This window comes from Thermobia domestica, chromosome 4, assembly GCF_964235325.1.
Source record: "Thermobia domestica chromosome 4, izTheDome1.hap1.1, whole genome shotgun sequence".
In the NCBI taxonomy this organism is placed as follows: Eukaryota; Metazoa; Arthropoda; class Insecta; order Zygentoma; family Lepismatidae; genus Thermobia; species Thermobia domestica.
Window position 1 is genome coordinate 278,885,821 of NC_137457.1, and position 16,710 is coordinate 278,902,530.

The 16,710-nt window shown below is 38.0% G+C and overlaps 1 protein-coding gene across 4 annotated transcripts in view; it reads left to right on the forward strand.

The window, feature by feature from the left end:
* Nucleotides 1–16,710, forward strand: part of LOC145684085 (zinc finger protein 385D-like) — a 147,073-nt gene that overhangs the window by 88,902 nt on the left and 41,461 nt on the right. For all 4 annotated transcript variants that reach the window (XM_081755970.1, XM_081755966.1, XM_081755969.1 and 1 more), the window contains exons 2-3: nucleotides 4,519–4,664; nucleotides 6,987–7,095. In XM_081755970.1, coding sequence (XP_081612096.1) covers nucleotides 4,519–4,664; nucleotides 6,987–7,095 — 255 coding nt within the window. The remainder of the gene's footprint in view (nucleotides 1–4,518; nucleotides 4,665–6,986; nucleotides 7,096–16,710) is intronic.

The window sequence follows — 16,710 nt, forward strand, 5'->3', positions numbered from 1 at the left end:
GTATTGAAAGCTTGCGAATGTATTCATTTATGTATAACAGGGTTCATTGATAGGAATCTCTGTATTAATGTACGAAACTATCATTCGAGGCAATAAAAGGTAGTGGCGAATGGGCATAACTAATGCAAAATTATGATTTTTTTTTCAATCCAGAGAATGTATAAAGTTGAGCACAAGCTTCACATAACGTCAGCATGTTTCGGAGAGAAGTTTGCTTACCGTTCTATAAAAAATCCTGAAACTACAGAGCCTTTTTTCTTCAAATGTTTTTAAAGTGTCGTAGTACGCAATGCATCTGACCTTCGTACTCAGTAGCAATGAATCTGTGTATTGATAATGTAACAACTGTGTACTGATTGAGAAAACCCAGCCTATCGCATGTCAGCGGTAGATATAACCGTAGATAAAGAAGTATATTTACTCTCTGATTTAACATGCTCTTGGAAAAGAATCGTTGGAGGCCCTAATTCTTTATGACATTGGTATGGCTGTTATGTATTTGGGGCTTTGGCCGGGGTATCTGGACAGACACACAAAAATTTGAAAATAAATATGTGCCTGAATTCAATTTCTTACCCATTACATTTTGCTTCATGACATTCTGTTCACGCGCATATGCAGTTTGCTTATTACTGGAAAGGTTGCTAAAGTAAACTCTTGTGTGGGGTTAGGTTAAATACTGTCATCCTAGGGTGCAGGCTAAGAATAGCTGTCAAGTTAAAATGCTATCTTTGACTTTCCTTGCTTTTGATGATTCTGAAGAGCATTCTGGACAGTTATTAACTGGGCAAGTGCCCAAATAATTGCGTGCAGGTTAGTTATATGAGTGCAAAGTGGCGTGCATTAAAAGTGACAAGGATTATGTACTATTCGAGAACAGTACCAAATATTATATGAAAACGAAATTCGCTAGCGTTGAAATGTTTCTTAGAGTTTCCTTAAAAATTGTTTCTTAGGGTAGGAGTTACATTCGTGGTTACAGATTGACTTTACGAGGACTTCCCCTTACGTTTATAAATACTCATTCGGACGTATGATTTATAACCGGCTGTGCAAAGAACACAAAAAGACTTCTGATAGGTTGCCACTAAAGCGAGAATGCTATCTAACTGAATCAGGACAGGATCGTAGCAGGGTTGACTGAGCGGGGATGCGTTCGCACGGAGCAGGCGCGTCAGCGATGGAGAATATGCACAAAAAACGAGGATATTGCAAGAAAATACTTGATATTGCATTAAATCACATGGGTTAGAGTACTTGCAATGGTTTCATAGTTGTATCATTACAAATGTGCTTTTCCCACACCGTACATAAATATTGCGCTTTTGAAAATGTCACAGTCGTCTTTGATATGCACTGATTCATTTTAGCCCTAGTATAGCCTTTGTAATGGTTTCACGCTTGTAAACATGAAATACTGGTTTCCTACATTGTCAAAAATTCTTTCGCCAGTGGAATTTAATACACACAATACCCTTTCATGTGCACTCACTCATTTTAACCGTAAAATTACCATTTTTCTGACTGTTTATTCTTAATCAGTACCATGGGGGCGCGGTGGCTCAGTGGTAGAGCGTTCACCTACAGTGCTTGGGGTACTTGGTTCGATCCCAGCTCGCGCCGTGTGGACTTTGTAGTGGACAAACATCGTGCTCGTGAGTTTTCTCGGGGTTTTCCTGTTTCCTCCCACTTCTTTCATTCCACTATTTCATTCATTTCTCATCTTCACCGTCTCCTTTATCCTAACCAGCATAACCGTTGGACGTAAAACTTAAAGATTTCATTTCATTTTTTTAATCAGTGCCATATCTACAGTCCCAGTTGAGGTATCCATACTTGAATTAATGAATTATGAATTCTTCAGGTAATGGCCTAGTAGTGCCTTATAAATCTCTTCTTATGGGGGAGTTTTATTCATGAGTGTAGATTCACTTTAGGAAAACTTAACCGTTATATCATCCGAATATATATGCCGTAAAAACAAATGTCCAAGAAGTACGAACCAACCTTGTGCTAGGAGGCCATTAAAAGCACGAATGCTATCTAGCCAACTCAGAGCAGGGCGAAGGTAGTGGGTGTTCGAAGGAAGCAGGCGCGTCAGCAATGTTGGGTATGCGCGTAAGAGTGGATAGTGGAAATACAAGGGACACTAGGAAAAGTTTGCAATACGATCTTATTTCTTTTACTTTTTCAAAGTGCTTTCCACCACACATTACACATGTTTCCATTTTTCGAAACTAGTTGTCAAACTCATCTTCCCAAGCCCTTAGTAGGGCGTCATCGCTTGTAAAACGCCTTCCTTTCAGTCTGGTCATTACAGGGGGCAACAGCGCGAAGTCACAGGGAGCAAGATCTGTACGGAGGGTGCTCTAAGTTTCAGTTCAGTGTTGGCCAGATACTTTGAGCAAACTTTTGAACGGTGCGCTGGAGCGTTATCGTGAAAAAAAAAAGTGTCCATTTTTGAGTTTGGCAAAAATGTTTGAGAGCTGTAAGAACTTCAGGCAGACATTCATCGGTATGCCACTTACCTGTGACTCTCTTCTGTGTTCCTAAGATAACTCGCTCGACAATTCCTCGCACACTAAAAAATACCACCACTATGTGAACTTTCGAACAGCCACGGGGTCTTCTCATCTTCGAATACCCACACTTTGTTTTGAGCCGTGGTCGGGACGTCATAGTAATAGAGACAAGTTTCGTCACCTGTCACAATACTGTTCACAGAGAAAGATTTTCCATTTTTATATTTTTTCAACATTTCACAGCACCATCAAACGTAATGTGCCATCTGCTCTTCAATCAAGTCATGTGGTACCCAGAGGGTACAAAGCTTTCTAACTCGAAGATGATAGCGGAGAATTGCACGAACTGCAGGTGCATTAATGCTCAAGAATATCTATTTGATGCCGTGTATCCCTTCTATCTGTCTCAGCATTTTCCTTACTGCAGCAATGTTTTGTTCAGTCACAGATGAAGATGGCCGACCTGACCTTGGAGCGTTCTCAAGGCTGAAATTTCCTTTTTAAAACTCTCGGTACCACCTAAATATCGTTGTACAATGAGGAGAAACCTCTCCAAACACAGGAGTCATTTCCTCTAGACACTGATCAACACTTAAACCACGTTCAAAAGTGTAGCGCAAAATGCCCAATATTCAGTTTTTGACCACGACATCTCCATCTCTTTTCACTAAGACAGCTGAAAATCAACTGACACTGAGACCATGACTAGGGCTTGTACAGTGCAGGGTTGGACATGTCTACGCTAAATTGCAAACTCCTGTGATGATCTGTTCTGTTCTGTTGCAAAACTTTTCTAGTGCCCTTTGTACATTGTGTTCCTTCTGTTATTAGCTAGATGGCTTACGTGTCAGACAGCGTTATCGCCACAGATCATAACATAACACGCTGCATTGACACGAATTCAGTTCATTATCGGTTCCTTATGAGCTATTACGTTTGCATTACAATTTTTTAAAAGATTATTACGGATGTCAGTGGTGTAGCAGACCAGGTCCAATGCAACTCCATTTGAGGACTACCAAAAGGTGTATGGAGCAAATCCCCAAGTGCAAGGATACAGACGTGGTAGAACACCTGAAAGTAAGCACAGCTGTCAGATATTAGTATCAACTAAAGTATGGGAAAGCTGCAAGTTGTAAACCCTTACCACAACCAATACTGCTAAGCGGAAACAGTGGGCAACAAATATGGTACGGCACGATGTTAACTTTTGTCCAGGTAATTTTCTCAGTTGGGTCTATATTTTTCCAATGCATATGACTTTGGAGACCCCTTCAAGAATTTCACTTGGATTGTTTACCACTAATTGTGAGACATGAAGGGTTTTCAGTGATAATGTAGGAAGCAATTTGAAGCTCTGGACTCTCCGAGTTGCTGAAATGTATTGACACGCTCAACAGCGCAATGACGCCTACATTGACATTTTGCAGAGGGGTCTATTACGAATATTTTCCACTGGGTTGCGTCCAAAAGCAACTCTGTTTATAGAAGTGACAATCCTTACCATACTGCTAAAAACACCCAAAGCTAGTAGACACAAAATGGCATCCAAAAACTGCCATGAGTCAGTCAGTTACCATGTATGAACCCATCAAGCGATGTTCCCAATAACCCGCTTCCTGTGATGAAAATGTTTGTGTGAAGAGTTAGTAGAAATCCCCAGGCCACAATGACGAAATTCATTATTTCCATGCCTCAACGGTTTAAGAGTTTGCTTTAAGCTAAAGGTCGATCAATAAATTATTAATTTGTATCCTTTGGTTATTACTTGATCCGTTGGGTTCTGTATATAGTGGGTACAGTTCAATAGGGGAAAGCTTATAAATACAGGTTTCTGTTTACTTTATGATATGTGTCTGTATTCATAGGATTTATCTTTGTATTTGTTGTGTAAATTTCTGAATGCAAAATTAGCTCCATTATTTTGTATAAACACGTGAATATAGGTGGGAATTTATCAACGTTTGCTAGTAATAAATTTGTTTTCAATTATTAGGTTGCGGGAGGCAGCAGTGTTTCCATTGTGCCATTACTGTTGCGTGTGTAATATCCAGCTCAATTCTTGTAAACAGTCGCTGATACATTGCAGCGGAAAGAGGCATCTGAAAAGACTGAACTTTCTTCAATATTGTCTGCGAACAAGTAAGTAGAGATATCAATTGGTACAAAATTATGCAATTAAATTTATTTAGACATTTAATCTCTGTATTTATTTTTTTAATGCTCTGTAAGTACTTGAATGTATAATTGTAATCATTAGGAGAGGTTGGGTTTGGAGTTGTTCTCGTTCGCTCGCGAACCATCAATAATTGTTTCCTTAGAGGATTTCGACAAATCGACGCCGCGACAGCTTTTACATGCTTGTGGCTTGTCATGCTGCCAGTCCTTAATTCTACGTTTTTTTTCTTTCTTTCTTTCTTTCTTTGTTATATTGGTTTAAGGTCCGATGCACCAACATCTTGCTTATCTTAAGCTATTTTATGGTTTTAGAAATGTCCGATGGTGATTGTCAACTTTATGCACTGCAATTACTGCCACACTGTTCTCGTATACACCCTATTCCGTTCGACTTGTAGTGCAATTCACCTTTCGTTAGAAAACCAACCACAATGATACTGGTTGTTGTTTGCTTACACCGTGCGGGCGTACCGTGACAATCAGTCTAAAGTCTAAACTGTGCAACAGAATTTACGATATGACTAAGTATATGAGCTTATTAGGATAATTCCCGGTAAGAAGTCACATGGTTTAGAGCCCACATTAAGCTGTAAGTTCACGTCTTATATAGTCCCTACTAAAAAGCTACTGAAAAGAACGCTAAACTCAGTCCAAATCACCTCCGGTGCTTGGGGTCCCTGGTTCGATCCCAGCTCGCACCGTGTGGACATTGTGGTGGACAAACATCGTGGTCGTGGGTTTTCTCGGGGTTCTCCCACTTTCTTCATTCCATCATTTCACTCATTTATCATTATCACCGTCTCCTTTAGCCTAACCGGCAAAAACCGTGGGACGTTAAACTTAAAGATTTCATTTTTTTTTTTTCAGGAAAGCCATTCTGATTTAGATGTTTTCTGGGTTTTCCCCATTCACACCAGGCAAATCCTGGAAAAGTACCTTACATGAAAGTTCCAGGTCGCTTCTTTAGTTCCCCAATCTTTTCTTTCTTGCCCGACAGTGTGCTCTCCGAGGGACGCCGTCTTTCATACGTGACGGGGTTAAAAGACATACCGGTAGATACCGAAAAACCTAGAAATATAATTCCTAATCCCTACTTCCCTATAGGTTGAAAGAGTATCTAGTTCAACAATGTAAAACGAAACTCACTTGTTTTAAGTACCTGGTGGAAATTACCACGTTTTGCTAATGAGAATATACGAGAATTATTTTGAAATACTGAATGTAGTGAGAGGAAACGGGAGAACCACGAGAAAATCCTCGCACATGGTGTTTGTCTACTACAAAGCCTATTTGACGACAGGTGGGATCAACATTTAACATATAACCGTAGATTAAGATTATAACAGTACCTCAAATTAGTTATAACTATTAGTAGTTGTAACTAATTATAACAGTAATTTTACGTAGTAAGTTCCAAAGTCAATTTTTCCTCCAACATTTCGAGTGTGATGCTCGAACACTCATCGTCGGATACACACAATGGCTTGAGTCCTTTTACACAACAGGCTTTAATCATTATGCATGGTAGTAGGTGAGTAATTTGAGGTATTACAATATGCTCCATATGCTGGATAAGTAATTCTAACATTGTTTTGACAAAATTTCTGTTAGAAGAGAGCAGGATTTCTATAAACTAGCACAAAATTACAAATCTTCATAAAGATTATCTACATAAGCTTTTAACGGTAATAAGACGGAAAAGAAATGGATAGTATAAGGAGCGTACATGATCATATCATCAAGTTCTTTTATTTTTTTTTTTTTTATTTTTCGTTTTTTATCGTGCACATGAAATAATCCAAGAGAAGGTGAGTTGCCCAGATCTGCTGAGGAAGGTGAAAGTAAACATCACAGTATGGTTAACAGCACATTAAATATTAGACGCAGTAAATAAAAGAATACGCTTACAAATTACATGTATTGTATTTTTTCTGATTTGTCATATGATTCTAATTTTACTGACCAAATATTATTGTTCTTTTTATCCTTTGGAATGTCGGATATTGAACATGTAGTGTAACGGCGTTGAAATAATAGAAACACTGAACTTCCTTTATTCGGTAGGATTCTAAGTACTGCTGTGTATTTCATTTTGGGTAATAATATGTTTCGTTCACATCTTCTTACATAACATAGAGTTTACAGTATTTTTTAAAGTACATATTCATTTTATTTTATCCTTGCACAGTCTGGAAATTAATTCTATTTTCCCGAAATAAGATACATATATTGTTCTACTTGTTAATGCCTTTTTAACGTAATAAATATCTTGTTTGTTTTTTTCAGTTGATATTGGAACATATAATTGCAAGTATCCATCAATACGATTTGGTTGCGTACCAATGAGCTTTTACCCAGCAACGACGTATCCGTCACCTACTACAACAGGATATGGGTATGTTAAAGAACTATTTTAACATAGTAAGAAAGAATTCATGTGTAGAATTAGTAGTAATCTTTTCGTATCTAGTATTTCGGATGTTCTATCAGGCATTTAGTTTCAGGGATCGTTTAGGTTTAAAACCTATCCAGCAGTAAAATTTACACATGCTTAATGTTTCAACTTTAGTGGAAATCTTCAATTTAAAAATAAATCAATCAATAAATAAAAAAGAGTAGCGAATGTAATAGCTCACTGTATAATTGGCTTCCTACGGTATGTCTATATTCCCCTCAAATACAAAAAGAGATACAAAGAAGCTAGTACTAATTTCGTTTGTAATATTATTCCATTCACTTATTGAGTCATTATAAATTGCGTACCTGACTGGTTAGTTTCGCACACGTTTGTTGCACTAAGTTTTGAGTTCGGCTTCCAATAAGGGTACAGAATTTTTTATGTTCACCAAACATTGGGAGGCAACTTTTGTCTGTTCAGTTTAACCTCTGAACAGTGATAAATAATAATAATAATAATAAAGTGTGCAACTAAAGCACGCTTATTTGTTATTGCTCTACGACGCTCGTACTCCTCCAGAAAATATTTTAATTATTACTTTTACTATGGAACAAGTATAAAAACTCTTCTATCACTTTTATTATAAGTGATAAAAATGTAATACAAACTATCTGATAATAGTACAATCGCGTATGTTTAATGAAATAGTAGAAGTATTACATTTGAGCATGCGCAGTGAATGAGGCCAGTTCAGTTGTGTATGCATTCTGCTGGGAAGATGGCCAACATAAATCCTGGTTCCGCAAATGTTGTGGTAAAGCACATCAATCGAAACCTTAATAAACATATTAAGCACAAACACGCTGCTTTTTCCCCACTACATAAAGTTCTGCTTACTAACGAAATCCAAAGAATATTTCCTTCTTTCTTTCTTTTTACCCTTTCCAGTTTTTTCTTCCTTTTTTCCTGTTGCAAGTGCTCCCCACTACACAGAATTGTCAAAATGCACGTTTATAATAGGGATGGCCGGATCCGGATCTCGAAATTCGGATCTCAGATCTTGATTCTTATCCAAACCCACATCCCACCCAAACTGTGATAAACTTGAATATCAAAAATTCGCCGAAAGTAATTTCACGAAGTCCTGACAGTGAAGAAGAAGACAGAAAATTAAGACGAATATTGACAAGTCTATTTGTCTCCTTCATTCTACACTAAAGATCAAATGCTTGCCTTACTAAAAAATAATCTGATTTGATCCGGATGAGAGTTCGAATGTCGAATCTAGGTCCACCCGGTTGCAGGACCGAGATGAAATACATACATATTTATATTTGAAACCGGAATACAAAACTCGAATATTTAAAAATCCTCAATACACCTATTTCATTGACAGTTAAGAAAACATAAATAGTTAAGATAAGTATTGACTAGTTTTTACGTATATTTATCTTGCTCAGTCTGTTCAAAATATCAAATGTATACCTTACAATTAGATTTAATAATTATTTAGTAAATCACAATATGAGCACCGAGAATAAACTATGAATTTTGGTGTCCCTTATCTAGATTTGAAATTTCGGATTCATACATAGAATCAGGCTGAAAGTTAAATATTTGAGATCTGGAACAGAGCCCTGCAAACCCAGGCCCAAAGACGGCCCGGCCCGGCCCGGATGGATCTGAATTCTGTGCCCGGCTCTAACCGGGCCGGGCACATTTCGGGCCGGCCCGGCTCGGCCCGAACACTGTGAAAGATGGATCGGAAACGAATATTGGCAGCCTGTGTTAATCGTAATGTGTTTGGGAAATTAACTCTTTATTCAAGACTGTAAAGTACTGTACTTCTACTACTCTTATTATTACTACTACTGCTACTGCTATTATTATTATTATTATTACTAATACTATTACTGCTATTACTATTGTTACTACTACTACTACTACTATTACTTCTACTACTACAACTGCTACGACTTCGCGTCAGAGTTGACCCGCCGGGTGGATCCAGGACCGACTTCTGGGGAGGGGGCGGTGGGTTGTCATACTGCTACTTTTAAGGGCTCCAAACTTTGGGATGAGTTTTATTTATATATATAAAATAAGAAAGTTTCCTCTTCTGGGGGGGGGCGATTGCCCCGATCGCCCCCCCCCCCCCTGGATCCACCCCTGATGTCTAGTTGTACATACTTTACAATCTAAGTACAGAAAAAAATCGAATAAATACTAGTTATTATGGCCGGTCTGCGTAGAATGCGAACCGATGCTTGACGAGGGACAACGGTGGCTCAGTAGGTAAAGCACTCACATCTGGTGCTAGAGGTCATCGGATCGATCCCTCCTCGTGTTATGTGAGCTTTGTGGTGGACAAACACCGTGCCCGTGGGTTTCTTCGGGTTCTACCGTTTCCTTCCACTTTTTCGTTCCACCATTTCATTCATTTCTCATCATCAGCATCTCCTTTAGCCTAACCGGCATAAGCATGGGACGTAAAACTGTAAGATTTTATTGTTTTCGTTACTATACTAATACGACAGCGAATACCACTACTGCTATTACTAGTAATACGAAAACAAAACAATGAAAATGAAATCTTTGAGCTTTACGTCTCATAGTTATGCCGACTAGCCTAAAGGAGACGGTGATGATGAGAAATAAATGAAATAGTGAAATGAATAAAGTGGAAGGAAACAGGAGAACGTCGCGAACCCCCCACACGGTGTTTGTACACCACAAAGTTCACTTGGCGAGAACACAGATCGAACCAGGGACCCCATACACCAGAGGTGAACGCTCAACAACTGAGCCACCGTCCCAGGAACACCTAATCGACTCTGGCGACTTGGTGATTTATTTGATCATGATATTTTGTTATATTTGTAGCATCATACTATATGTAAACAAAACATGAACATGTAACACCATTCGATATTTGCCTTCCTAATTGAACATTACTACAAATTGCACTGATCTTATGACCACGCCAGTTCATGGTTTTGGCATCCGTGGTCTAATGGTAGCGTACCAAATTCTACTTACTAGGTCAAGTGCTTGACTTTATCATACGTTCTTTAGGTAACTACGGCTCAGGCTGTACGGATAATGATGGGATGAATTGGTGGAAAGAAAACAGTGGGAGGAAGCGGGACCACCCCAGAAACTCCCATGCACACGGTGTATGTCCACCACAAAGCTCACATAGGATGAGCAGGGATTGATCTAACGACCTCTAGCACCAGATGTGAGTGTTTTTTCTACTGAGCCACTGTTGTCCCTCGTAGATCAAACATCGGTTCACATTCTACGCAGAACGGCCATAATAACTAGCATTTCTTCATTTTATTCTGTACTTAGAAGGTAAATTCGGTACCACCACACATGTCAACTCTGACGCGAAGTCGTAGCACTTCTAGTAGTATTAGCAGTGGTCGTAGTAGTAATAGTAGAAGTAGTAATAGTAGTAGTAGAAGTAGTAATAGTAATAGTATTACCAGTACATCGCAGTCTTGAATAAAGAGTCAGTTTCCCAAACACATTACGATTAACATATTCTGACAGTAAGACCGTACAAACACGGCAAAAATAGAGGTAGTGAAGGACATTAAAAAAACAAATAGGCTGACAACATTAGTTTCCGAACTGTAATTCAGAGTATGCGGGCCGAGCCGGGCCGGCCCGGCTCGGCCCGATATGTGCCCGGCCCGATTCGACCCGAAATGTGCCCGGCCCGGTTAGGGCCCGGTCCAGTTTGATATTACTTGAAACGGGTCGGGCCGGGCCGGGCACCGGGCCGAACCGGGCGCGCCCAGCCCGTGCAGGGCTCTGATCTGGAAACCGAAACAAGTGCTAGTACCAAGATCCTAGCCGTTTGTGCCTAGGTAATGCGAGCGGAAGGCACTTGCACTAATTCCGCATGTACTTTGGGGAACACGAGAAACTAAAAACAGATAAATATTCTTTTTCAGGGGCAAGTCGCGCTTTAACATGACTTTTCATGATTGTTGTGTTTAAATACGAAAACTGTAATGGCGACTTGTTTGAAATAAATGCCTTTTCTTTTTTAGCAATGAAGTTAGGTACTTTCACATTCAATAAAAATTAGCAAAGCACATTTCACTGATTAGAGTGCTGGTTCTTATGGAAGCTTTCACACTGAACCGAAGATTTCCTCATGTGGGTATCGAATTGCCACAATTCACCTTTCTGAAAGACGTGGTTTATCAGGAGGTCGGCCAAGATTCTTTTGGACTTAGCCTGTAGACTGCTTCTGGTCTCAATTATTCCCATATAACAAGGCTAACCATATATAAAGTTGGTTCGAAATGATTTAAAATAGGGGACGCGGTGGCTCAGTGGTAGAGCGTTCACCTCCGGTGCTTGGGGTCCCTGGTTCGATCTCAGCTCGCGCCGTGTGGACTTTGTGGTGGACAAATATCATGCTTGTGTGTTTTCTCGGGGTTCTCCCGTTTCCTTCCACTTCCTTAATTCCACCATTTCACTCATTTCTCATTATCACCGTCTCCTTTAGCCTAACCGGCATAACCGCGGGACGTTGAACTTAATTTCATTTCATTTCATGATTTAAAATATCACTAATTGACCTTAAGAGGATAATCGCGATTTAAATATTCGTAAATCAGAAGAGATGTAAAAGTTAAGCGTTAAAATAAATCCGATAAATCCTAATGCAACCTAAGGATAGCAATAAAACTCCTTATGTAACATTTTCAAAGCTAAGATTAACAGTTATGTTCTTGAAGAGGGTTTATGGCAACATAGAATATTATAAATCCAATTATCATAAGTAGTACCTCTGAAGGGCATTTCACATCACCATCGCCCTTCATCCTGACAAGTGGCAATTCATTTACCCACAATGACTTTTCAGGCGTTCCAGTGACATCAATATCTCAGTTTGGGTTTGGGATCATGCTTCGGTGAACCTTGACTATCATCAGCAGCAGCTATTAGAGAATCAGAACTTATTTCTGTATTAGATAATGTAGGTAACTATAGCTTTTCGTCTATAGAAGACGGAGAGCGTGCCTTCGGTGCCCGTGGTCATGGGTTCAATTTCCGGAGAGGCACTCAACAATTTCGATGTTGACCCAGCATCGTGGGGACAATTGGGGAGTTATCTTAAGTAAGAGGTAGCGGACTCCAGTCTAGAAAGCCGGTATTAGGGATTTCGGGTGTCGATGCGTTGACTACACATCCCCACTTTGAACTTAAGCCCGCTGGTAAGAACCAAAGGACTGTCGTGTCAAGAATTTAGTTTGTTTTAATTATCATAAATGCCTTCTTTATTATTAAATTTTATCCAATATTTTCTTTTCAACTAGTTCGCGAAACTCAGAGCTAGCTACTTGTTTTCTTTTTAATTCATGTTCATAATTAGCACAACAAACCACTAAGGAAAAACAATCTTTTCAATAAAATTCGTCTCGCGTCTTTCGTAGCTCTAAGTTTAGTTATTTTAAGTTTTTTTTTTTTTTTTTTTTTAAGTTGAAGGGCGGTTTATCATTTCCTTTCGCTTTCCCTATTTTTTTTTCTAGTTTTACCGATGTTTCTTTGCACGGACATTGCGCCTATACGCACGTGCTTAGTGTGTTCATTTACAAAAGCGGGCCATTTTCCTGCCACTATAGAAAGTAAGAGTGCACTGTATCAGAGAAATATTAATTGACGTATGCAAGTGAATATATCTGTGACGAAGTCATAATTACTCAGTTTTTGCATCGTACATAGTTTCTTCATCCTCATTAATCTCTTCACCCCCGCTTCCTGAATTCCAGTTCTAGTATTCATTCTTGATGGGGGACTGATGTCTCATGTAGGCTTATTAACTATAACATCAGCAATAAAGAAAGTACGGTTTAATTTGCACTAATTTTAAAACATTACGTTAATTAAATAATAATACGGAGCGAGCTCAAACTACTTGCTAGGATTCTTGCTTCGCAATTGGATAATACCGGGTTCGAATTCGGAGACCAGCCATTTTGACTGAGGATTTTCCAGGATTGTTCCTCAGTTATACTGGGCAAATGCTAGGTTAGTACCTTGACCTAAGGCTCTGGAGACCTTCCTTCCATTCCTTTTCCAATGTTTTCATCTGTTGATTACTACAGTGTAAAGTGGCCTGATGTATCTGGTATCTGAGGATGTATCTGGTAGCTTATAGTAAATAAACAATAACGACGTAATATATCTTCACGAAACGTGTGGATTAATTTAACTACAGCCTTACAGTCCCAATAGATAGCTAAAGTTTTAATATCAATTTCCTGACTTTTAAATACTGTTTTCATATTGTTTCAGCTTTCAATATTATCATGTATGTTCCCACCGAGAATTGAACCTGAGATCACATGAACAAATGCGAATATGTTAAATATTTTTGAACACTTTAATATAGAAAACACAAAACGCTTCAATGATACGATGCATGGATATGTTTTGGTTGCGTCCTGCAATGTATGATTATAGAAACCTGGAGGGTGAAGAAAAAATAACAGAAATCTCTTTTATATTTACTCCTTCAACAAACTTCCGACCTCAGAAGGGCAAGCCATAAGTTAGGTAATAAAGTCATACAACGAACACAATCATATCGCTCTCCTGAAATTCTCGTGTGTATGTTTAAAAATCTACTGTTGTTCCACGCCAACCAGTCTATATTTTTTGTTGTATATACCTTTGAAGTAGAAGATATTCGTTATTACATTTGTTGATGGTTGGACTCTAGTGAGTCAGAAACTACTATTAATAAAGAGTTTGTTTGGTCTAGTATTCCTGCGATTAGAAGGGCCTTATCTAAAAGATATTTCATTTGTATATGAGAAAAGGAGAAAGTTTTATTTTCTAAGAATAAAATAAATATTTTCAATGTGAAGCTAACATTAAGTTTCGAAGAGGAGCTAAACAGAAGAATTTGTTACCATTTACATAAGTTTTCAGACAGTTCACTATACTCTGAAATGGGAAGAAATCAAAACTTGGAAACATTTTACTAAAGAGACTTCGACAGAAAGTGCAACATGCAAATATTGCAAGGTTAAAATAAAATAAAGAACAAAGGTAGCACAAACGTGTTACGGAAACATTTAAAAGCACAGCAACCTACTATATCAGTGAATCCGAAAAAAGTTTTAACGAATTTTAGATATTCAATTTTATCATCACAATTTCAGATGTAGGTTTGGATACGAATCAAGATCTGGGATTTGAATTTCTGATCCGGATCCGACAAGATCCGGATCTCACTGGATCCGGGATATCCGGATCCGAAAATTGTTGGCCATCCCTAGTTTATAACTTGTTCCTCCATGTGTGAAAGTGGGAGTGATGGATCGCTAGCCAGTTATAGTTTTGAACAGTGGCAGAATACAAATAATTTTGTTTTTCTCTGTTTAGAGGTAAGCCAGAAGAGATAATGGGGCTGCTTATTCGTAAACTGATATATGGCGATCTCCAGTCTAGAAAACCAGAAATAATGCCGATAGAAGCTGAATTGCTGACTACATTACAACTAAAAGCTATTTATCTACCCTGCAACGAAGGATTTTTTTTTTTAAATAATAATAATAATAAATTTTGTTATGACAACTAACACTGACCGTTAATGTGCCCTGGGAGTTCTAAAAGGATTGTTATATTCCTAATAAGGTATTGGTAAGCAGTCCTGTTCCCTTCCACAGCTAAGTATTTACGAAGAGCTTCGGTTCTATAAACCTTTAGCTTAGATCATTTCCACACAAAACAGTAATTTCAACAAAATGTTATTAAAATTTTAATAATCACTACATACACCAACTCACAACTTAGCGGTACTGATATAAAAGCAAACGCGTTGAAATGTTTCATTTGAGATGTTTCACTTCATTTCAGTTATTTTCTTGTGCTTCTTCTTCCTCTAACAGGACTATGTTGAAACAAATATGAAACCAGGCTTTTCAGTACCATCTACCTGTCGATCGCTACAGGATTGGTTCCTGACGGCATATTAGGAACATAATAATCCCTTTAGGATTCCCAGGGCACATAGGTGAGTGAAGGTCTTAACCAAATGTGCCAGACTATCTGTGTTAAAGTATCATATGACTTAAAATTTTACCTTTCAACTCAAACCGGTGCCCTAATTTAGGATTTTATTGTCACAATGTTTCCGCCATATCTGCAGTGCCCATATATGTGTTCCTGTAAAAATGTATACCGGAATAATATTGCTGTTACATTTTATTATATTCTTCCTAGTCCTGCAAAAGAAAAATAGACCCAAGTATTTAAAAAAAAAAAAATCAACACAAGTATTCTATTCACTGTTTCTTAGAAACTTAAAACTTTTTTTTTTTGTGCATTTTTCATATAGTTGAGGGTTCGATCCTCGATAAGGACACAGTCGAAAAAGTATAAAATACAGCTTTTCAGGCCGGCCATTCTGAGTGAGGTTTTTCTTACACCAGGCAAGTTCCGGGATAATGCCTACTTATAGGCCCCAGGCCGCTACCTTCCTTCCTTTTCTACGGATAGTGTGATCGCTGAGGGACTGGGTCATCACTCATACGTGACGGGCTAACAAGGCCATAGATGCCGAAAACCCAGAAATCTAAATTCTTTTTTCATATAATTGAGTATCACCACTTAATTTCCTCCGTAAAGTTAAGTAGTTTAATGATTACGATTATTTCCTGTTCTTCTTCTTTAATTGTAGTGTATACGTATTCACTTTTTACTTTAGTAACATTTTTAAACTTGTCACTGATGTTGAATTTTTCTTCAATTAGGGCACTGTTTTGGGCACAAAGGTAAGATTTTAATTTTAATAATATGTACTCACTGTATGAGATTTATTTGTATCTATTGTATAACTTATTTGGTTAGTATTCCTGTTTTTTTGGACATCTATATTTCGAGAACGATTTGTCATCTGCACTTGTTTTTAGGTAGGAAATGAATTACATATAACAATTTTCATAATTGTTATAGAAACTCAAGTGACACATGCTTATAAATAGAGACCGGATGTTTAGGCACGAAAAACCTCGAAAATAGGCAGGCAAATAGGCACTAAAATGTAACTCGAAATAATGAAGATAAATACTCAATACCATTAAAAAATAGATTCAAGTCATAGATAATGTTCAAAGAATATAGAAACATACTTGTTTGTTAAATATCTTCTTTTACTGTATATGCAAAAACGAGGTATGTTATGCATTGCATATACTGGGTGAATCTGAAAGATGTGCACATACTTCGGCAGGTGATTCGTGACATGAAAAGAAGACAAAAAGTGCTGTTGCATGTTGTCGAATTCTGCGTCGTGTTCGAGTGACATGGGTGCCAAATTGGAATCGAAATCGAATTCTGACAATTGGAACGGGACATAAAGGTGCGCACATACTTCAGATAATGATTTGTGAAATTCAAGAGGACTTTAATCTTCTTTTCATGTCACGAATCAGCTCCCGAAGTATGTGAACATCTTTGAAGAAGTTCATCCTATATATATATATATATATATATATATATATTGTAACGTACCACGAGCACATAATATAAGTAAATATTTGTGTATTATGTTACGTAAATTATATATTTTCCCAAAGA